This window comes from Lepisosteus platostomus, chromosome 11 (assembly GCF_059453375.1).
Source record: "Lepisosteus platostomus isolate fLepPlt1 chromosome 11, fLepPlt1.hap1, whole genome shotgun sequence".
Classification (NCBI taxonomy): domain Eukaryota; kingdom Metazoa; phylum Chordata; class Actinopteri; order Semionotiformes; family Lepisosteidae; genus Lepisosteus; species Lepisosteus platostomus.
The window spans coordinates 45,022,944-45,037,980 of record NC_142621.1 but is presented as its reverse complement, the minus strand read 5'-3'; the positions used below and the strand labels follow the sequence as shown (position 1 = coordinate 45,037,980).

Here is a 15,037-nt window from a genome sequence, read left to right as displayed (position 1 = left end):
GAACACCTACAGTCCATAGGCATCAGGCCAGCTCTGATTATTTTGAGTATGGTCTAATATCAGTCAGAAGAAACATACTGTACCAACAGCTTGCATCAAGGCGCTGCGATCCCTACAATCATCCTGGATAACACTTCTTAGCCAGGGAGATCTCTGAGCCCCATCAGCAATCAGCTACTTCAGAGGCATTTGAAAATGTAAATAAAAATAATCCACAGTAAACATGCTAGGAATACACAGACCTGAGCAGGATCAGTACAAAGTAAGCATAACACAATAGGCCGCATGATAATCTGTTCCATTATTTTATTACAAGTGTGCCTAAAAAATAAAACAAACAACCTTTTAAATTAAGTACACCAAACACATAACAGTATAATAGATTGGAAATAGCACCAAACACAATGTGTTTCCCAAACTTGTACCCATAACCAGCTGGAGGCTCAGCTGGTGACGGGGGTCTTCAGGGGCTTGCTCCAAATCAAAGCATAAGGGCTCTTGGGATTTCTACATTGCCAGACCTGCAGCTAATGCACTCAGTTTAATTTGGAAGCATCTAGAAACACAAACACCGTTAAACACGTTGCATATCCTCAGCAGATCTTGACTTGCTGTTACCGAAAAAATACTTCTTCCATTACTTGACAAAAGGCCCTGACAAAATCCTGTTTTACTTAGAACAGTTCTGTAATCTGAAGGTCTTTCTTTAATAACAGTTTGATCTGTTTCAAAGGTTTTGGGTTTGGGAAACAGTTTAAAGAACACTCTTAATTAAAAAAAAGGAAATTCCACAAAACATAACTGTTTATCATAGTTTTTGGTTACAAAAAAGCACAAACAAAAGAAAACATCCACAAGCACTGAAAATCTGTTTGAACGTAAAATGGCAAAACAGTGAAGGCTTATTTAAAATAGTTATATACGTGACATGTAAATTGCTTTAAATAAATAATTTCCAAAAATACATTTCTTTTTATCATTTATTTTTTAAACACAAAGCTTATAAGCAGCTTGGTTGGATTTATAGTAATATCTTCACGCAGGAAGATACATCAAGAACCCAGCCTTCATAAGGGACAATAGACACATCAATAAAAGCATTGCACATTCACTCAGACCTGGTTACCCCCACAAAGAGAAAAAATATTATATTGATGACATTTCTGCATATGATGTCTGCATGGCTTTTTTCCCAGTCCTTGAAAATATTTCAATATTTCAAAGCTACGCTCTCTGGAAACTGAATACTACATTAAAATAAAATAGAATTTTTTCAAGACCCCAAAAAACTGCTTTACAGTTATATTTATCAGATCCCCTAAGTGCACTGAAGCTTTAGTTAAAAAATTCATTGCAGTGTTAATATTTCAAGTCATTTTACAAAACTGGCTAACTCACTTTTCTTCCCAAAGCATATTGCTTTGATTGAATTTTGCTGAACAATGGCGTGGTGTCCCTGAAATTTGTGCCTAAATCCAAAATTCAGATAACTCGATCCCACCTAGACGGAGACTCATTTCAAATCAAAATCACGTCCTTTACTGAAACCCCTGTGGGCTGAGTTCCTCATTGTATTTCACAAATTGAGTGTAATGTCTGTTTATTCCTCCCAGCCAAATATATGGCCAGTCATCTGATAGAACTTCATGTTGAAGGGTCTGTAAAAGTCCCGAAGTCTCTGCACCACCTCTGGGTCAATATTGGGGTGGGTCCTGCCTTTCGTTTTGCCCAGGCAGTGGGGTTTGCTGCTGCCTTCGGCCTTCTTCAGGCAGGGGAAGCCCTTGGTCTGGTTGAAGTAGAAGTGTTTGTCCGTGATGATCCTCTTGAGGCCCAGGAAGTCCTGGACTCGGCCCAGCTCTCCGGCCGGGTCGCTGATCAGCCGCTCGCCGCTCACGAAGAGGATCTGGCCCATGGGGAAGTACTGCAGCCAGTTCTCCAGGTGCTTGGCATAGATGCCAATCTGGATGGCACTCCAGGAGGTGTCGATCAGACCCGTAGTCCTGTTTTTAAAGGTCAGGCTCTCGAAGGTGGGAATGTCGGGCTTCTTGGATAAAGTCTGGGTGTAGTCGGAGATGGCCCTGGTGACGGGGTCCCGCACCACCACGATCAGCTTGGTGTCCCGGGACATTGCGCAGATCCGAGCGGGAGCCTCCCGGGTCACAAAGTAGCTGGGGGTCTTCTCCATGGTGATCTGGCCCTCCAGGGTCTTAGGCATCAGGTCCCTGAGGAGAATAAGTGACAGCCACTGAACACACAAACACTGAGGTGTCTCCCAACAATCAAAATGACAGATCTGATACACGTGTTGATTAAGAAAGAAACAAGTAATTGTTTTCCAGTGGCCTACAGTAAAGATACTGTATACATCAGAGACTACCCATGCAGATATTCTATTGCCTTTTAACCTGTAACGGTTGGCTGTGTTGACTGACTTGACTGTGTAGCTACAGTAGGTCAAACAGCAAACCACTGAGTCATATGATGTCCACGATCACATCGGCCATAACACTGAGTATTTTAATTAAGAACTTAATCACATTTATCCACAGGCTCATTACTTATCTATATGCTGTCCAATACAGTTACTGTGCAGAAGTGAGAATTCATGGAGTATTCATCCATCAGTTGTGTTACATAACATGTTTGCACTTTTTAACATTAACAGAATGACAACTTTGAAAGTTTCTCAACTACTTCTTTGTATAAAAGGAGATAAGTTTTCAATTAGCTGAAAAGGTTTTGAGAAATTTAAGAAGCCTTATAAAACTGATTAAATAAATAACTCTCAGACCCATGCATTTAAGTTTTCATTTAAATGATATACTGTATATATTTAAGTTAGAAAATGCTCCTGAAACATTTTCCAACTTTATGATTATTAGTGCCACCAAGAAACCTTGAAAAAATGTCAAATTTCGGTTTTCAACGCACAAGATTTTTCCCATCAAAATCTGACTTCATTTCAGGTGGTACCAAATTACAGATAACTTGTATAGGCCAGTATACTGTAGGCCATTTCTGAACTGGCCTATACCAGACAAACTTCTTCATTATATTTAATGAGAACACAGCCCACTAATGTATATAAAGTAATCTACAAGTGCAAGATTTATGACAGCTTTGTATCCTCCTGCACAAGTACTGTTGTGCAAAACCTGAAACAAATGTTCCCAGCACAGTAGATCTCAGCTATTAAAAGCTCTCTCAATGAAAATGCCACCATTTCACGGCTCATTATTTCCTCGGTTCTGAACAGGCCCTCAAGGCTGCTGGGGCTATCTGATTATCAAAACAATAGCGTCAATTCAGTACAGTTTGAAAACTGCTCCAAGCTACAGTGCTGATGTCAAAAGATCTTTTTCAGTGTTGTCGTTGTAATTATACATCAAGGACAACAAGATGACAATGGAGGAGAGCGAGATGTTAAGCAAATTGTATTTTTACTCTTCATTAATGAACCACTTAAAAAAGCAAGACTGCAGCAGTGTATCGTGTCATTATGTGTAAATGCAGTATTTTCCTGCAGACTGTCAATTTTACAGTAATAATACAATCCGTAAAAAAACAAATGTTCATCACAAATCCCTGTGGGTCAGATTTACGTTACCTTAAATGCTCATGTTGGAAGTTAGAAAATAAAGGACCTGCTTTTCAAAGCAAAGGGGGCGAAAAATAACAGCCTCACACATGCTTTCAATAAACTATTTCTTTTTTAAGGGGAGAGAATTTACACAAGAGCACGTTCAGAGTTTCTTCTTCTTGTACAGGTCATAAGAAAAGAATAAACACACAGTACACACACACACTGTACGCACGCTTGCCCACGAACACATACAAACATGTTTCCTCTTCTTTGTGGGGGCTTCCCCATTGAATCCCCTTCTGTTTTTACTTGGTGACTCAGCCTTTAAATCAAGGCTTAAGACCTATGTGTTCAGTCTTTTGTTACTCTTAAGTTATAATCCATTACTGCTGCTGCTACTCAGAACATGTTATTTGATACTTTCTTTTCCACCCTCAGTATTATTTTCAGCATGGCCAAACTACAGTCTCCAGGTCCTTATCTTTCCACTGCCTGGTCCCCAAGACATCTGGGTCAACCAATGGCAAGGAGAACCTGTGTCCAGGGGACCTGTGACACTAGACCCTAGGATGACAGACCCTTGAACAGAGTGATCCAGGACTGACAGACCCGAGAACATCAGGATCGAATTGATTTCAGACCAGACGAGTTACCCACTGATTTGCAGTACTCCAGATGAAATGCCTAAGGACTACGAATCCACAATCCAGAACCTGATTTTGAACACATCACGAGACTCATTCCCTGGAGGGAAGGCAATCCCTGGGTCTTGCACAACCAGAGGATTATTTTCTCCCTTGAGGAGTTTTATTTTTTCTCTCTGTGCCCAGTGGTCTACTAAACCCATACAGAAAACAGGTAAAGACTCATTTGAAGATTGACCATTCTGTACTGCACAAAAATGAAAACTGACAGAAGTTAAAAAAAAAAACAAATTATTTTGACACTTAAAAGATTTAAAAGAAGATGCCGCCTGCTATATAAAAAAGTAATGTACCTTGTGGAGGCATCCCCAAACTGTAATGTTGAGAGTTACTGTTTTTGTGGGGATATTTTGGCAGATTTTGTCCCCCTGAACATTCACATATTCACACAAAAACAACCCTGTACTTTAAAACAGGACTGCATTTTAGTTTGCAGCTCGCAGGAGGTGAGAAGAAGGCTAATTTATTCTGTTGTGATCCATTCCTTCAGGACACTGACCTGCATCAAGTGGATAAAAGCAGCTTATTAATGATTTACAGTCATCTTCTGCCATTTAGTCCCTCCACAGACAAGAGCTTTAAAATTCAAAGACTACAGAAAACGCCCTTCAATTATTCATACCTCTGCTGGAACTGCTTAAAGCAGAGAAGTTCTTTCACAAAGTGGCATCCCCTGACAGTACTGTATGTAGGGGTCTGGTAGAATGGTCTTAAAGCCTCTGATAAACTCCACTGAAATGTCAGCTATTTTGACTAATATTTTTACTTTTGTAAAAGTTTTACAAATGTATTTATATGCAAATGACTAATTTTTTTAGCCTGTATAGCTTTTAAAGCATGCCATTTAATGTGTGCACCTGCCCATACATTTGTATGTCTGTCTCTTGACAATCTCACATTAAAAAAGGCACAAAAGAAAGGTTTGGATGAAAATGATACACAGAACACTGAAGGACTGCTTTGAAATTAGCCCTTATTAATTCATTTCTGTAGCTGGACATGCTCCTTGTGAATGTACATTCAGTCATGTACATTAAATGATTACTTTATCTTGCCAAATCTCTTGAAATGAATAATGCAACTCCATATACAGAATTTACATAATACAATGTAATATGGGTAAAGTTTATAACGTACTAACAAGGGTCCATGCTTTATTCACAAAAAGCTTACTTTTGTTCCTTTTTGCATTGTTTTGGTTTTAGTTTTTACTATTTTAAAACCTGATTTTCCAAGGCTGTTACTTGACATCATTACAGCGCATTATGACATTGGGAAACTGTACGGAAGCCAAACATTTGCCTTCCAGTAAGGTATTGCATTCAGAATTGTGGAGTTTTTCCCTAAGGATTTCAAAGATCACCCTCTCAAAACAAGGAAACACAAGGGTCACCAAAGTGCAGACAAAGGGTTACTGAGAGGAAACTGAAGCCTGTGTTGTGGTATGAAGGCTAAAAGACTGACCCCTGCAGAACTATAACACACTCACTGACAGAGTGTCAAACTGCAGAGACCAGCTTAATGTCAGTTCACAGAGTGTCGTGGCTCATTATCCTTGCTTCAGGACAGCAGAGACTTGGGATCGGCATATTGCTATGCTGATAGTTCAGCACATAAAAAGGCACCAAGGAAATTCTACTACAGAAGGTGTGTCTTACTGAAAAAATGAAGAAAAGTAGACCCTGTGACTTGGATGTTCAAGTGAAAAGACAGTTTTTCACGGAACATTACAATACCTTCTTAAAAAATAGATTTTTTAAGATAGTCACAATTAGTCAAGTTAAATACCCCTGGCATAAGAAAGTGATGATTTAAGAAGAATATTTAAGGTGCACCCAGAAATATATTGCAGTAATAGGATCTCTGACGGGAAGCTTCAGGGGTTGTCTCTGTTAAATTATTTTAAAAGGGTAATTTGAACACCGTGGCGCTCTGTTAAATGAAATTTTAAAAAAAGTTAAAAATTAAATTTTATAGCAAAAGTACAACTATAAAATCTGGAGGGAGAGGATTTAACTCAGAAACCTCAACTATTTGCACATTTTAGGTTTTACTTTTAAATGCTTGGCTCTGATGGGTCATTTGCGTGGTGCACCTGTGTGGCTTTGTACCTACTGGAAGTTACAAGCAGCTACAAGACAGAGAAGTTTGACCAGATTTGCCTTACTATACAGAATGCTACCACTCTATAAAGAATCATGGATTTGTTTGAAATGAAACATTTATATTTTATAGACTACATTTTACTGTCTTTTCCCATACTGTTATACTACTGTACTGTAGCTCATACATGCATGGTGATGCACGCTTCCTGTGAAATGTGCTACTGGTAACACCTTCCTATGGTACAGATTATCATAAATTGTGGATTGGATAAACTCATCTCTCTTTAAATGGATTCTGATAACGATTTAAGCTTTACACCAAGATTTTCTTTTTTCATGGCTACTAGGCCTCTCCATAGCTGAGCCCAGTTTATTTTTATGTATTTGATTTGCTATGCATGTGCTACAAACTAAAAAACTGGAAAGTATAAAGTACAGAAACTATAAAGCACAGGAATCACTTCTTTAGCATATTCTGTTAATCACAGAATTGTTTTGTTTCTGCAAACATCAGGGTAAGACTTCCCAGGATCTCTCTGAACATAAAGTTGGGACTCCCAATTTTCTTTGGTCTTTAAACATGCACTTATGTGCACTAATTTCTATTTTATTTCAGAGGTTCCTTGAGATGCATCGTGGGTGGTATACCAACAAAAAACAACCTTGACTGTATTCCAGAACATCAAACAGGCAGGTACTGTATGTGGTCATGTCTGTGTTTGTGACGATTACTACTCACTACCATTACGTGAAGCTAAAACTGACATATGCCACAATGTCACTTGTGTTTATGTTCTCGGTTTTTACCTCAAGAGGACGGATTTTAGGCAACACAGCAAAGCCATCATGTTCAAAATACCAGATACTGACAGAAATATGAAGGATTTTCCAAATACCTTTTCCCCTCACATGTATTTACAAATCTCTGTGATGACACTGTATTTTATCACATTAAAAAAGGCACAAAAGAAAGGAAATGTACCTTTTTTCAATGTGTCCCTGAAGTGTGAATAGGATATGCTTTAGCTATCACCATGTCAGCTCCAAAGCAGAATTTCCTCCTTTCCAGATGTTTGGCTTCAAAATCTGTATTTCACTATGTGGAACATTTAAGAAGGGGGAAAAGCACTGGTAGTTAAATAATGAAATGCCATCCTGGAGACAGAGCGGTCTTGTTCAATGGAACTAAACCACTGAAAGGAGTCCTGTGCTTTACTACCACTCACTGTTTCAGTGCAGTCCTCAAAAAAGGGCTTTTTTATATTATAGAACAGATCTATGAAACCTTAATCCAACAGTATCCCAGTCTTTCTGTGGGTTTGTTGGCAGCGAACATTATTGATGCAATGAGTGATACTCTCCAAGTGCCAGGAATTAAGTACTTTTTCACACTGATTTAGATGTCTAAATCTATTATTCAACCCCTTGAATAACATTTAGTTCTAAGAAGTGCAGACGCCCTTATGCAGAATCCAAAAAATGCCCCTAACTCTCCCTCACCCCACAGTGGAATATGCTTTTGCTACTGTAGTTTTGACAAAAAGAGGCAACCCCCCCATGAAACTGTGCAGAACTGTGGAAATATGAGTGGAGCTGACAAAGGTCAGTTTCTGTTCTCCAGAGACCCCTGCTGAGATGGAGAAGGATACCCCAAATTGGTTTAGGAAGGAAAAAGCTGAATGGGGAATTGGTCCCTACATAAACCAGAATCACATTGCGAAAGCAGGTAAAGTGGAAAAGTGAATTATGCCTCTTTACATTACTTTCTAAGTGAAAACACTTGTGCATCATGGTTAGTATATAATTTCACATAACCATCCTTAAGTGTAGGGTTATGCCATATGTCAATGTATGCTTCATCATGCTCTGTTAAAAAAGCCAACAATTGTAACTGGATTTTCATCCAGCTAAATAAAATGATTTAGATTATATTTTTTTGATACCACCTGTTCTCCAGATACCACACTGTGATTCATTTCTTTTTTTATCCACTGAAATGCAAAACAATCCACTAAAGGTAAATCTGAAATAATGCCATTTGTATAATCCAAACATAATATGCAGTGGTACTGCACAAGGACAGATTCCATATGCAATAGCCCAGAGAGACCACAGGCAAACCCATTATGTCCCAAGCCATGGAAATAATGGAGAGACGTTATGCTCCCAAGCCATGCTGCTTTTTCTGTGACCAGTAGCCATAAATATTGTAAAAGAGCAATTCTAGGCATTGCAGCGGTCTAATAATCTTTTAATTGGCTCAATATGTCTTCTGAGAGGAAACAGTGTTCCTTCCAGCATCAGGCAACACACTCTTCAGCCATTTTCCAGGTCACTGGCTCACGTTTAGGTCAACAGCCTGTGGGCAGCAGCAATGATTTAGGATAATGGCTTGGGCTGAAATGGCATGCCTGTGTGCTTCCTTTATTGGCTTGTCAGTCTGTGACAAGGCAGTGCTTCACCTGGCTGGGGTCACTCTTGGGTGGCCAATGGCACGAGGTATTACACAGGACACAGGAAGTGCGTGGACAGGCCCCACTCTCACAGGTACGTGAGCAGGGCTGTGATTAATTGCTCTCGCTTCAGAGTAAAACAGGTGAACAGGAGTGGGAAAGACACCCCACCCCCAACCACGTCCCCATCTCTGCCTCGGCCACCTCACATCTGCTCGCAAAACTGCCTACCATTCGCTGACCACAACAGGCCAGCGTTCAGGTTTGGAGAATCCCACAGAGCACAGGGCCAACTCTGGCAATTACATGCTTTCAATGGAGGTTTATTACAGTTTATTACTGGTCTGCAGACCTCATTACCATTTCATTTCTTCCAAGAATGTAGGAATCAAATCCGTTCATGCAACCTCTTTCAGAAATTCGTTCTGTGCACTTTTCATTTCTTTTCTAAACACACTTCAAATCACCACCCTCCCTCCCTCAAGCCTGGCTTATAACTCTTAAATACTTTTCTTCAGACCACACACCTGATTAATAAATAATGAACAGTAGATTTAATTTGTTCATCGCTATATCTTTTCCAAGAATGCTGCTATAACACATACTTTCAATATTTTCTTATAACACAATCTATTTTGATTTGTTGTTATGGCAGGTTAAACACAAAAGGGATGATTGTTTCAATACAAAGCTTAATACCCATTAAGTTCTGCAGTCCAATATTCACCAGGTTTGGCCAGGGGATAAGTCATCAGCTGGCCCTGACAATGATTCCACAGGCAGAGTGACTGATCTTGGTCATCAGCAATTCAAATCTCCAAATTGAGTGTACACACAGGTAATATGTTTTTCCCATATCCATTTTTAAATATCCATTCAAATACAAGCTATAAATCATTACATCTCACATGAGCTACATAATTCTGGTATGAATTGTCCACATTCTATCTAAAGAAAGATGTGAGCCAAGCAGAAAGGACACGGCATGCATTGCTGGCCAGGTTACAGAAAGATCCTGTAGTGTCTCAGTTAACGTGGAGCCATATCAGATGCTCAGCGATACTACATAATTCCGTATCTTGAAGATCAGTAGTATCAGCTAGTATTTATGTAATCTAATAAAACCTAATTGATCCATGTTAACAGCTTTCCAATTTACAGCAACTCACTGTTCAAAATGTACCAAAACAAAGCACTTGAGCACAACCATTCAGAACTGGAACTCAACACCACTTAAGGAAAACATTAAGAGTCACATTACATTTTGCAACCCCTTTGCCATGTAGGAAAAAGTAGAGTAGTTCTCCTCCTGGCAGAAATAAAGGTTAAATTTGCAATAAATTTAAAAGAAAACTTTCCTCAAAACATATATCCTTTTTTGTTGAAAGGAAACTGATGGCAACCAGGATATGAGAATAATACTCGGTATATTAATAGTACAATTTCAACGTATGCTTTCACATCTCCTATATAAATACATTTCTTCACTACATGTTGTCCTTGGCATTGAATGCCAAGACTTTTTTTTTTCCAAACTGGAAAAACTATTGCTGTGTGATTTGCTAAAATTTTTATAGCATTAGCTTTGCAGTATGTTCTTATAAATTTATAAGCAGTATTTTAAGCAAACCACTTTTTCCCAGGCAGAGAGTAAGTCCCTGGCTTATTGCGTAAGGGAAAAAGAAGCTGTATTCCTGCCTGTGAATTATTTACTGCCCATAACTGCATCAGTAGACCAGCTCAAGAGTGGGAGTCTGTTGCCACAAGAAGCAGTACACAGGAGCCATCTGAAAAATCATAAACCCTTTTAGACGTTGTTAATGAAAAAGAGATATCTGTGCCTTCACAGTAGGGAAAAAAAAAACTGGTCTTAATGTACAATTTTGTTCAACTAAAATCTCTGACCATTTCATGCCAAACCTCATGGGAACCTGAACTCTATATAAGAGGATTTCAGGGGAGTTGCCTGAAGTGATTTAAGATTACTTATTTCGTTTTTCTTTTAAAGCCAACCCCAGGAAGCCAGTAATGATACAAAATGGAATTGTTTAAACTGATATATATCATTTCAAGATCTCAGTGTAGGGGTTGCTTTGCTTGTTTGGCACTGCACACATTACTTTTTAATAGTGCTCTGACCCACTTGTTTTGAGCATCGTAGGGGAGAGAGAAAGGGTGGGGGTACAGACCAGGCAGAGCTGATCCTGTCCGATTTTAGCCATGATGGCTTTTAAGGTCTCAGCAGCTTGGAAGAGGTAAAGCAGCTTCATGTTTGCTAATGCCAGAGCTTATTTTCAAGATGTTCTTGCAGCATCAGCGGAGAGACACTGCCAGCCGATCAAAAGCTGTTGCGTAAACTTCAGAGTGTCTTTCCCAACTCCAGGAAAACTTGCTATTCCAGTGCCCTGAAACCGATTAAAAAAAAGTTAGCACATAGCTTAATATCTGAGCTACTAAGTCATGGATCCGTCTCCTCCCTGACACATTGGAGCTTCATCTAAGCACTGAAAGACTTGAAGCTTTCCGCTTTTTGCAGGCTCAGACACTCATGTGCTTCTGTTGATAAAATATATCACAGAAGTATTAACAGCATACTTATTGAAGCTATAGCATTCTAAATATTATAGCTATAAGACTCGGATGAGATGAGCCTAAATTCTGCTGATCCAGTATTAAATCCTTAAAGGCCTTAGAGATACTTTTTTTTTTAATTTAATTCAGCCACCCCAGTGGGCTTAAGATTCTATGTTCTTGAAGAATTTTGTGTTCTTAAGCTTCCTTTTGGATAGTTCCTAAATATGAAAATGAGCACGTCTCTTCAGGAACGTCTGTATAATGGATTCCATCAGTGACTCCAGTCTGCAGCCCTGGGATTGCTGCAGAGCTTAACACATGCAAGGTGAAGGGGGCTGGAGACCAGAGACTTAACCCTGGGCCTCCTGCAGAGGAACATGTTCATTCACATGCAGAATTACCCCAAGCAGAGTTCCACAATGTCACGAAAATTTGTAAAAGGACAGATTGGCCATCTAGCTTGCTTGGTTTTTAGTAGCTAGTTGATCTGACTTTCATAGCCATCCATTTCTTAAAGGAAGCAAATGGTACAGACTTCAACAGAATGGCTGCGCAGCTTGTTCCATACTCCCACAACTCTTCATGCAAAGATGTGCCTCCTCCATTTCACTTGCGCTTCTTTGTAGTTTCCAGTTCGACAAGAATATAGATCTTTCAATTCACTGAGATGGCAGACAATGACATTTACATTTTCTTCAAATGTGTCTGAGACCTCTGAAAAAATGCCTAGTGACATAACACAGGATTTCGAAACGAATGACAACTCTTTTAAGAATTATTTTAAGAAAGATTACTTAGCTTTACAAATTGCCTAAAAACAGAAAAAAAAACTCCGTAACCAAAGAACCGAGTTGCTCTATTCTGCACATCTTGATCTGGTCTTTAAAATGTCATTTTCAAATCCAAGACTATGTAAGTTGAGATGATTTTTTATTTTAACAACGGAGAGCAAGATGCAAGAAAAGCAATTGGTGTGTATAAAAAGGTAATGCCTCCTAGGTGCATACCAAGCACATTATTTTATTTCTAGCCAGTTTCACCACACAGAGCTGGATGATGTTTCTTTTAAGTGTCTTTATGTGCTCTTAAACATTAATCAGCCTCAGTATTCCCACTTTGTGAACCTTGTCAATGTTTAAGAGGAGTGAAGGAATAAAACACCTGCTCATCAGATTAAATTTACTTTTCCCTCCTCCTCTTGCGCGTTTCACTATATTTTCAACTTCTGCTTCCTCTTAAGGTCCATCCTCCACGTTTAATTACTTAATGGGTAAAACGGGGAGGGTTTTTATATAAATCCTTGTAAAATCAGAGACGATCACATCAGCATTGATAGTGGGCCAGGAAACGTGGGCAGACTGCTGATCATGTCACACACCGACTTTCCAAAAAGGCAACCAAGTGTGATGCTCTTTGCTAGAGACAGACTCTATACTGCATCTAATATGCCTGAGCCATAACAATGACACTAAATAAATACTCTGTCCAGGTGGAGTCTTGCCGAGAGATTCATATATATATTCTATACTGAAACATTACACATGTTTTTTTTTCCCCACTTGGGGTAAGTACATGCATATCAGTCAAGCTGGTCTAGTCGAGGAGGCAGGTGAAAGTTTCCCTCTGTGAATCAATACTCTATTCTTGCAGGTTTACAGTCCTCCTATGGATTTAAATCTTATCTTTATATTTTTACCATGCTTTATCATGCTTTCGATGTGTTTTCAATGTTTTAATCCATAGTTTGCCACACAACAAATCTGGGATGACTGACCATGCCGTTTTTAGCACACCATGCTTATATGTTCTTCAAACCAGAACAGCCCTTTTTTCTAGTGTCCTTCATATGAGGTCCTGTTTTATTAACACCTTGGAGTGATGCATAGGGTCTTTTTAACTGCCTAGTCTACCTACAATCTGTGGTGATCTGCAATTCTTTCATCTTCCTTCATTGCAATGTAAATTGCATCTGGCTCTCATTAATCCCTGAAACACTGTGTGATAAATGGGGACTTTCCTGACAGGCCCCGCCATGTACACTATTCTAGAAGGTATGGAATACAGATTGCCAGCCTGTTTTCCTCCATTGTAGCTAACAAACAAAGTAAGACCACAAAGAGGTGTTCGGCCATTTCCAGGCAGCTTGCTTAAACACGAATGAAGCAAGCAGGCAACAAAATAACATTCTCCTCCTTTGAATAAATATAATAAAGGATCTAGGAGGATGATGAAATGGATACATTCTATCTTCAGCCTCCCTTAGTTTTAGTCAAGAAAGGGTTATAAATTAGATAGTATTCTGTTCTGCACTTTATCTGTTAGCTGCATATGGGCTTTAGCTCCAGAATAAATACATCCTGTTCAAGTGCCATATGTCAATTTATCACCTCCATTCATCACTTACATCCGCATACTCTGAAATATGAAGTCTGGATTGTAGTTTTTGCCCTACCATACAACACATTACTATTCACACTTTATGGCGCAGTGCTAAAGAAGGATTCAAAGAATGAAATAATTTGCTCAGAGCTCTCAAGCTGGTGTCCTTCATAGCTCCCAGTCTCCTGCTTCAGCAGGTCATAGTGTCTGATCTGCTAAAAGCACTCAAAACCGATAACACTCATCCTGACAATAACTCTTATTGTGGGTCTGACTGTACATTTGAACAACTTGGAAATTAAAAGAAATGGTGCTTTTGTGGAGAGGATTTTAAAACATACTGTATGGTCTCGTTACTCTGGGTTATTATAAGCCATTATATGCCAGCACCTCCAATACAGAAAAGATCAAGTACAGAGGGATAAGGTTCAGGGAAATTTTATGAAGCCGTGATTGAATTTCAGTCAGGACTACGGGATAATACACATATTCTTACAACACTGGTTTAATGTCTAATCTGAAGGATGCCACTCCCTACAGCACAGCCTCATCGCCATAATGGGTCAATACTTTAGATACTGTGGTCCAGTGGAAAGACCACCTCCTACTGGTTCATCTATATCACTTACAGCAGCAATTTGATTTCATACTGGTTTACCATTCCAGGATGAAACAGACCCAGCCTTGTTCAAGTTCTTAGTCCTGATGAGATCAGTCTACAAATCAAAACACTACTGCCCAGTAGACTATTATATAGAGAAATTGTATAATATTGTAAATACAAACCACAAGTTTAAGTTAGTTTATTTTCCTTTCATAAAATATGCATAATTTAAAAGCACATATAATATATTTTGTAATCCAATTTCCGTTTCTTTTCATAGCAGTATGAATAACATTTGTGCAGAGCTCCTAAATGAGGTTGAGATATTGTGTGCAGTAGTTTCTTGCAAAGAAAAGAAAGCATCTTGTTAATGGGCAGTTTCCTGCACATATGTAGAAATCCAACAAAGTAGCTCTTTAAAGTACTTAAAAGGACTTGGACTAAAATTTCACAAGGTATTGTCAAGTAAACCAGACAATATATGCATATAAAGAAATAAGGGGTTTAAAAATAAACTGAGTATATTCTTGTATGTGTAAAAGCACATTGTAAACAAATAAAAGCAGCATTAATATTGATCACAACCATAACTGTTACAAAACAGCATGCTAAAAACTAGAAATATATTAGACAAA

General features: G+C 38.8%; 1 protein-coding gene across 1 annotated transcript in view; it reads right to left on the bottom strand.

Annotated features, from left to right (window-relative positions):
• Positions 1–282: 282 nt before the first annotated feature.
• Positions 283–15,037, bottom strand: part of LOC148652801 (heparan sulfate glucosamine 3-O-sulfotransferase 3A1-like) — a 35,990-nt gene continuing 21,235 nt past the window's right edge. Inside the window, exon 2 of the mRNA XM_088599973.1 lies at positions 283–2,222. Coding sequence (XP_088456099.1) covers positions 1,601–2,222 — 622 coding nt within the window. The 3' untranslated portion in view covers positions 283–1,600. The remainder of the gene's footprint in view (positions 2,223–15,037) is intronic.